The sequence below is a fragment of the Propithecus coquereli genome, unplaced genomic scaffold, assembly GCF_000956105.1.
Source record: "Propithecus coquereli isolate 6110/MARCELLA unplaced genomic scaffold, Pcoq_1.0 Scaffold230, whole genome shotgun sequence".
NCBI lineage: Eukaryota > Metazoa > Chordata > Mammalia > Primates > Indriidae > Propithecus > Propithecus coquereli.
Genome location: NW_012147842.1, coordinates 63,715 through 73,085, shown reverse-complemented (window position 1 = coordinate 73,085; position 9,371 = coordinate 63,715). Strand labels below are relative to the sequence as shown.

Here is a 9,371-nt window from a genome sequence, read left to right as displayed (position 1 = left end):
GAAACATTAAAAATTATAAATTGTATTAAATTTAGGCCTTGAGTACGCACGTCTTTGTAATACTCTCCATGACAAAACGAGAAGTACATATATGCACTGTTGCTGCATACTTGAATTAAAAACGGCAGTCTCAAGTAAAAGCACTTAAGCAATTTATGATTTGCAAGCTGAGCTTATCATTTTTGTCATGGAACAACATTTTATTTGAAAAGAACGACTAACAAACTATGGTTATTTAGATTCAGTACTTGGCAGATATTTTCTTGAAAATGAATAAAGTAAACCTGTCACAAGGAAAACAACTGACAGAATTCATTGCTAATAATAAAATTCAAGATTTATTATGAAAATTAGAATTGCAGTAAACTTCTATGTGCCCTGTGAATATGACAGCCCCCTGATACTTAAAATACTTTTATGATGTGATCAGTCTTAATATTAATGAATGTGATTTTTGTATAATGAAAAGTGTCAACATTTGAATATCTGCTTAACTCAGTGAACTGACATTTTCCAAATGACAGATAAATGCTGTTAGGAAATCATGCATGGATAAAAGATCAATTAAAAATGTAAGATATACTAACGGACTTTAATATAACAGAGCACGTGAAGTTTGTTGATTTGGTTAAATTCCACATTAGAAGAAACTACCACTTGTTGTATTGTGGTGTATTTTCAAAGGAGAAAATCTACAAATATCTGAAAATGCCATTAGCATGCTCTTCCCTTTTCAATTATTAACCCGTGCAAAAACATATTTTCTTCATATATTAATACTTCAACCAAAACAACAAATTGAATGAATACGCAGATATGAGAAACCAGCCGTCTTCTATTAAGCCAGACACTAAAGACATTAACAAAACTGTAAAACAATGCCATTTTTTCACTTTTTTTGTTTTGGAAAAATAGCTATTTCTAAAGAAAAATTCTATTTATGTAAACATGTAATGAGTTTATTATTGTTTTAAATTCATTAACTACTTCAAATATTTTTTAGTTTTAATTTTTAGTGTGGTATTATAACAGATATAACCTACATAAACAAAAGTTCTTTGGAGTTCTCAATAATATTGAAGAGTACAAAGAGATACTAAAAACACAAAGTGAGAACAACTACTATAGAAAATCTAGGATTTAGGATCTGAACTTGGCAAAGCTAGCAAGCCTGCAGGAGTGCAGAGAAAGAGTTGATAGCAGTGATGAGCACCCTCAAATCCACAGACCTCATGGAACTCATCTGTAATAAATCCCTCAATGTCATTTCAGGACAACAGTTGCCTCCAGAGAAAGCAGCAAAGCTCTTGCTATTCCAAGTTCCCAGGTGCAGGACAGGTCCCTCACAATAGCCTGACTGAACTCCCTACACCTACTCTCCTATGCTAGGGCACTGGTGTCCTTTGCTTCCAGGCTGCCACCCATACCAGAAACTACTAAAAGTGAAGAGATGACCCTCCCAACCTGTTTCATCAATAGAGTATTAATAGAAAAGCATTTAGATTTTTAGTTGTAGGAAAATACTAAGAGGTTACTTACTGCTAAAATGTGTATGTCATTATGGTCAAAATTGGGTGATTTCACATCCTCCGAAGATGAGTTAGTTCCTTTTTATTCATATGCATTTCTTTTGAATAACTCCTCAATGTGACTTATTTTGATACGCCAGTGTAGCCTGCACTATAAAAATAGCAACTTATCCTTTTATATAGCATTTCTATGATAAATGAAAGCAAAAGAAAACTGTGCTCTTTAAGAACTTCTGAGTGTTCTCCATTTGCTTCATCAAATGGCTTTCAGCTCCCCATCAATATAAGATCATCTGGTTAAAGTTTTCCTTTTCTCTTCCATGCTTCTCAGAACCCTTGATCTATCCCTCCTTTCTAATTAATGTTTAATTAACATCTCGCTGAGTTCTCTACTGAAGCAGGGAAACTTGATTATTATTGTCTTAATCTGTTTTGTACTGGTATAACAGAATACCACAGACTGGGTAATTTATAAACAATAGAAATTTATTTCTCATGGTTCTGGAGTTTGCAAAATCCAAGATCAAGGTGCCGGCAGGTTTGGTGTCTGGTAAGCGCCTAGTTTATCCTTCCAAGGTGGCACTTTGAATGCTGTATCCTCTAAAGAAGAACACTGTTCCTCACATGGCAGAAGTGGAGGACGGAAACACGCAGGGGAACATGCATGCACACAAATGAGTGAGCACCCTGCTCACATAAATGGGGGCCGAACTCACCCTTTTATAAAGAATCCACTCCCGAAATAACAGCGTTAATCCATTCAGGAGAACACAGCCCTCACAGCCCAATCGCCTCTCAAAGGTCCCACCCCCTAATACGGTCACAATGGCAATCAAATTTCAACATGACTTTTGGAGGGAACGAGCATTCAAATCATAGCAATTAGACATTATGTCAATTTCAGCAATGACTTCTATGAAATTGGTTTATTCTAAAGAGCCTTTTGAAGTTAACAATAACAAGGAGATTTTACAAAACTATTACACATAATATTAATTTTCTTTTAGCATGGGGAGTCATTCAGGTGTAATCATATAGGGTGGGTTCTATGAATGAAACTTAAGTAAACTTCTTTATTTGGTGAAGAGATCTTTGTGTATATTATCTGAATCTTTTAAAGTATGGAAGAAATAAGATAATATAGGATGGCCAAGAAAAATAAAAAATGTGTCTTTTCATTGGGAGAAGCCATTGTAAATTTCACATGCCAAATAAAATTGTACAGGGTCAGGCCAGGCGCGGTGGCTCACGCCTGTAGTCCTAGCACTCTGGGAGGCCGAGGCGGGCGGATTGTTTGAGCTCAGGAGTTTGAAACCAGCCTGAGCAAGAGCGAGACCCCGTCTCTACTAAAATTAGAAAGAAATTCATTGGACAACTAAAAATATATACAAAAAATTAGCTGGGCATGGTGGCACGTGCCTGTAGTCCCAGCTACTCGGGAGGCTGGGGCAGGAGAATCGCTTGAGCCCAGGAGTTTGAGGTTGCTGTGAGCTAGGCTGATGCCACGGCACTCTAGCCCGGGCAACACAGTGAGACTCTGTCTCAAAAAAATAAATAAATAAATAAAATAAAATTGTACAGGGTCTAGTATATTTTGGTTTTGTATAATCTATTCAGATATTTATATCAACATCAACTTTATCTTAGTTTTTTTCAAGTAGGTTGTCATGGGGAATGTGATATATGTTCACAGACCCTTTGTCTGAAGTTTAATATGGTTTAGGAAATCTGAGACCTATTCTTAGGCACGTTTCTAACCTTCGCATTTCTTATTCTGTCTCCTCTCTTCTATGTCCTTCTCACAGTATGCTTAACTCCTCTAGGTTTGAAGGGAATGGTGAAATATGCAATATTTGGTGCTGCAGGAAAATTTCATAGAACCCTGTGAGTGAGGAGAGGGGCAATGAGAGCCACATTTGCCAGACCATAATTCAGAAGGCATTTTTTTATATATGCCAGGTGAGAAATCTAAAAATACTCTAAAGATATAAATGCCTTAGTGAAAGCAATGCTGGTGTCATTTCCCAGCATGGAATTCTCACTAACATTAGGTATTGCCCAAAGCTATAAGGAGTTTTCACTCCTTTCAGAACAAGCAAGAATGGAGAGAGACCAAGATGGCAGACCAGAGACACCACCAGCCAGAGCATCTCAGTAAGAAGGAGAAGTTTTAGATGAAAGAGAAAAAACAAACAGACAGACAAACACAGATGTGATGAGAGTCTGAAGGAAAGGTGCCAGAACCTACAGGAGACTCCATGGGAAGAGGTTGCGGAGCAGAACTGGAAGGAGAAAGGTATGAGCAGTGACTAGTACCTGAGAGGCTTGGAGATCAATGAGAAGGGTAGGTGGAGTAGTTAGTTTCTCCCTCCTTTACATCTCAGACTGTTGGTGGGCTCCCGAACTGCTGGAGAGACCTTCTGCCCACACGAGCCCAGAGACTACTGCCACTGGTGAGCTAGGAGCTTCTTGCAGACAGAGCATCAGGCTCCCAGCCTCCCCTACCCCGAGGACACTTCCCATCCCACAGACTTGAGCCAGACAGCAGGTGCCATATTGCTTCTCTACCCATCCCAGGTGGATACCCATGCATGCCTTTGTCTATGCCAGGGCACTTCAACTCCTCAGGTTACGTCTTGCTTGTCGCCACACAGACATATCCCAACTCCAGCCCAGACTGCAGGAGCCACAGGGGTCCAGTGTCCCTGGGTGATCTGCGTGACTCCAGAACCCAGTCATTCTGGGCAGACTGTCTCCTGGACAGAGGGCTGGAGATGACCAGAATGCAGACTTTCCTCCACCCAGACTCTTTGTCTCCTCTTCCCCTCCCCCACCCACAGCTGCAGAGAGGACAACTGAACCGCCACACGGAGGCTTCCACAGGGAGCGGGGCTCAGGGCTCTCATTTTGGAGTCCTACAGCAGACTGAGAGGAGCTCAGACTGTGAGCTGCCTGCCCTCCAGCCCTCCCTGGTGCTGCTTGCCTGGCAGCCCCATCAGAGCAGAGCATGCCCCAAGGCGGAAGGACATTGAACCAGCTTGGGCACCCCGTAGGTGACTCGGAGCCTGCATGCTTCTCCCTGGCATGGTCAGGGATTGATGTCCAGGGCCCTGGGGATGGGCTGCAGGCCAGATCCCATTCCCCCCAGGTCTCGATGGTGTTGCCCCGGGACACAGAGGAGATATTTGTGAATTAGTCTTGGGAGGTGTTGGTGCCCACAGGGTCAAATCAGGTAGGAGAGTGTAATGTGGGCCCCAGCTGTGATGTGCCCGTGGGTCACCCCTCCTCTCATGGGAGTGCTGGCTCCCACCTCAGGCCAGGATCCTGGGCAGGGAACCTCCCAGTCTGCATCACAGTTGTAGGGGAGCTCAGCTGGCTTGAGATCCTGCCTGCTGGCAGAGACTTGGGAGAAAGAGGAGAATAGGGGAGGGTGGAAAGGAGCAAGGCCTGTTCCAGACTGCCAGACTGTGGGTCTCAGACAGCCCTGCCTCCATGCTCAGACTTTCTGGTTGAGTGGGGCCACTTCAGCCCTTCCCTGGCAGCTTTGGCAAGAGGTGGGAAGTAGACCTTTGACCCTGTATATACCTTGCAGCATTTGTGGAGCTTGAGGACAGGCTAACCCAACACAGCCCCGCCCAGCCTCACTTCCCCACCAGCCTCTGCTGTGGTGGAGAATAAGGACTCCTCTGGAAGTTCTAGGGCCCCACCCACCACCAGGGGCATTAGAGTGCCTCTCCTGAGGAAATAGAGCTGGTCACAGGACCCAAAAACAACATTGCTACTTGTTCCTTCCAAAAAGCGCCACCTACTGACAGGGAAGTCAGTTTGCACACCCTTTACTGCAATTACTGACTCAATCATACAGGGTGTGATTGATTCTCACCACAAGTACCACCTATTGACTCAGAGATTAAACTGGGTGTGTCACTATCTAAACAAAATAAAATCCAAAAATTAGAGTCAACAGCTGCTCCAGATGAGAAGGAATCAGTGAAAGAATTCTGGAAGTATGAAGAATCATAGTGAAAGGACAACCCCAAAAGAGAATACCAACTCTTTAGCAAGGGATGCCAACCAAAATCAGAATTGTGAAATGACAGATGAAGAATTTCAAACATGGATTCTGAGAAAGCGCAATGAAATACAAGATAAAATAGAAACCCAACAGGAAGAAACCATGCACAAAAAAAAAAAAAATCCAGGAAATGCATGAAAAATTCACTAAAGAAATTGAATTATTAAGGAAAAATCAAACAGAGCTTCTGGAAATGAAAAATTCACTCAAGGAATTGCAAAACATAGTGGAAGGCCTTAAGAATAGGTTAGACCAGGCAGAAGAAAGAATCTCAGAGGTTGAAGACAACATCTCTGAATTAAACAAATCAGTCAAAGAGATAGAGTAGAGAAATAAGATAAAAGAGTAAAGCCTATAAGAAGTATGACATTATGTAAAGAAGCCTAACATAAAAATCACAGGCGTCCCTGAGGGTAAAGAAGGAAATACATGAGGGTTGGAAAACCTATTTTAGGGGATAATTGAGGAAAATTTCCTTGGTCCTGCTAGAAATCTAGATAGCCAGGTACAAAAAGCTCAAAGGACTCCTGGGAGATTCATCACAAAGAGGCAAACACCACAACACATAGTTACCAGACTGGTCAAAATAAACATGAAAGAGGCGTTCCTATGAGCCATGAGGTGAAAGTATCAGGTAACTTGCAAAGGAAAACCCATCAGACTAATTGCAGACTTCTCAACTGAGACCTTACAAACCAGAAGAAATTGGCGCCCCATTCTCAGTCTTCTCAAACAGAATAATGGCCACCCTAGATTTCTGTATCCTGCAACACTAATTTTCACAGGTGAGGGGGAAATAAAGACTTCCTCAGACAAGCAAGCACTGTAGGAGTTTGTCAAGACAAGACCTGCCCTGCAGGAAGTACTCAGAGCTGCATTATACACAGATTAGCACAATAGAAATACACCAGTGTAAAATCACCCAAAAGCTAAAAGTCAAAGTCCAGATACCAGAATGGCTCAAAAGATAAACCAAAGATTAACCAGAAGCAGAAGAGAAAGAACTCTAATAAGGTCAATCAGGAATGAAAAAGGAGAAATTATAACTGATATCACAGAAATGGAAAATATCATCTCTGAATATTATAAAAATCTCTATGCACATAAACTTGAAAACATGAAGGAAATGGGCAAATTCTTAGGAACACACCACCTCTCTAGGCTTAGTCAGGAAGAAATATAATTCCTAAATAGTCCGATATCATGTACCAGAATTGAAGCAGCAATAAAAAAAAGTCCTCCAACAAGCAAAAGTCCAGGACCAGATGGTTTCACACCTGAATTTTACCAGACCTACTTAGAGGAACTTTTATAGTTCTAGAAAGTCTAAATGACAAAAACCAAGAGTTTATGCTGTAGTGAGTAAGTCACATCATTAAAAACCATGATGTGAGTTATCATGGTTTTTAATGATGTGACTTAGTGAAATAGAAGACAAAAAGTATTATAATATGGTATTTCTGATGGGAACACTTTTTATTAGACTTTTCTGGACCAAAAATGAGATTTCTTGTTTCATCTGGTTGAGTTGGCTTAAAATAAAAGTTTGTGTATATTCCCTCAGAACCACATTTCTTTCAAAACAGCCATTGTACATACTAATTTAAAATGCACGTTAAATAAAGTTTAGGGATAAGAGGCAAAAATGACCTACAATAGTTGCTACAAGATGCTTTTCTCTTAGATACCAGTCTTGGAGGCAATCCAGTTGCGGTAGGCAGTCACTCGCACATAGACCCCTGGCTTGTTGATTTTACCACACTCATGGCCCCAGCTCACTACTCCAACAAGATACCAAATATTTCGAGAATTGGGATGAACTAGTGGTCCTCCAGAATCACCCTAAATAAAACAAAGAATATTTGTCTTTATGAGAATTTCCTCTCAGTTATTTTACTTACACTAAATGACAAGCCCAGCTGAAGTTTGTGAGTGATTAGTGCTTCACAGAGACCATAGGAAGGTGTATGGTGTAAATCCTTCTATCACCCTTAACCTCACTTGTGACTAACCAGAATACATTCCCTGAGACTCTGTGGGTTTACCCGAAATGTGAAGGCATGATCCAAAAACTACAAGCTCTAGTTCTATGAAAAAGCTTTGGGAGACATATGATATGGATATACTTGGAGTTCAGAGCTTCATATCGAAGAAAAGTAGCCAGAACTCTGGCCATGAGGAGGTAAGAAGGTGAGAGGAATTCAGAATGGGTTAAAAGTAATTGAAAATTTTCTGACACTGGTCGTTTATTGAAATATAGTTAAGAGTCCAGACCGTGATGCTAGACAGCCCGGATTTGTACGCCAATTCTGCCGGTTCCTAGGTGTGTGATGTGCCAGTTATTTTCCTCTGCCTCAATTTCCTCATCTACGAAATGGGAACACTGGTAGTACCAACATCATAAGGTTGTAATGAGGATTAAATGAATTAATATTTGTAAAGGACTTCGAATAGCGCTTGACTCAGAGTAAGTCCAACATAAGTATTTGTTAAATGCTTAAAAACATATTACATGTAGGGAAAAATTACTTTAGTGCCAAAGTTGAGAGAAACTTTGAATGGATTGTCAAAGTGCAAATTAATTGAAGCGTAGAATTGTCTCTATATTGATGTTTTTCATAAAATATAATAATAGCGCTAACTTGTATACTACGTGGTCAATATAAATAATGTCCAGAAATTACCTGGCAGGCATCAATATTTCCTTCCATGTACCCAGCACATAGCATTGTGTCCTGCACCATACCATAATAGGCTTCTTGAGCATTACAAGTATTTGTATCAATAATCTTCACAGGTGCTTTCTGAAGCAACACTGGGTATTCACCTAAAGGAAGTAAACATTTTCAGCAAAAGAACTGAAACAGACCAGGATGGAAACTTTGCTTTCTCTGTACATAAGACCTGTATTTGACTGTTGACCATTTTTAGCATGAAAAATCTTCCTCAGTTCCCTTACTGGAACAGATGAAAAAGAAACGTTCAAAGTATAATTTGAAATATCTTTCTAATCTTACCTTTCTGTCCTTATCTCTCTTCTTACATGTTTGGACCAGAGATTTCTCAATTAGGTTTTCCAGGTTAGGGAGGTTCTACAACCAAACTCATTTCCTTGGAATATTTGAAACCAAGGCAATTTGCAAAGTCATAACTCCATATGCACCATTGCCTGAAAGATTGCCTGGGAGTCCTGGGCCTCTGGAGGTCAATGATGCCTTTGACCCTATACCTACATGGCTGAGTTTTCTTGTTGCTTTTGTACTTTACACAGTATGTTAAGTTTTCACTGGACTTACCATCATATGAAAGTGCTCCCCAGCCTGTAACAACTACTCCTTCACCTGGTGGAAAAATCTGTGTGGCTTCAGGAAGACAAACTCGGTGTACATCGCTCTTAAATAAAACTTTCTCAGTGAGCAGTAAAATTGCAATATCGTCATGTTGTTCACCCGGGGTGTAGTCTTCATGAATAATAATTTGTTGAACATAATGTTGCATATAGGGAGGAGTTACTTTAGTGCCAAAGCTGACAGTATAGTTTTTTGGATTTTTTGTCCTACAGAAACATAAATCATGTATTTTGTATTTATTTCAAGATAATACAAATACATTTTGCGTCTACTGTACTCTTTTTACGACATGAATATTTCCTCGCTGTATAGTCCATTAGCAATGATACAATCTGATATTTTAATTCATTTTAAAATTCTTGTTTGGGTCCCTATGACACATACTATGTAAGGCAGTGGGGATATAGAAATGAAAAT

General features: G+C 40.3%; 1 protein-coding gene across 1 annotated transcript in view; it reads right to left on the bottom strand.

The window, feature by feature from the left end:
- Positions 1-7,284: 7,284 nt before the first annotated feature.
- The window catches only part of LOC105811187 (transmembrane protease serine 11B-like protein), a 45,977-nt gene continuing 43,890 nt past the window's right edge, over positions 7,285-9,371 (bottom strand). Inside the window, exons 9-11 of the mRNA XM_012645330.1 lie at positions 8,901-9,160; positions 8,289-8,431; positions 7,285-7,446 (exon numbers count right to left, since the gene is read on the bottom strand). Coding sequence (XP_012500784.1) covers positions 7,285-7,446; positions 8,289-8,431; positions 8,901-9,160 — 565 coding nt within the window. The remainder of the gene's footprint in view (positions 7,447-8,288; positions 8,432-8,900; positions 9,161-9,371) is intronic.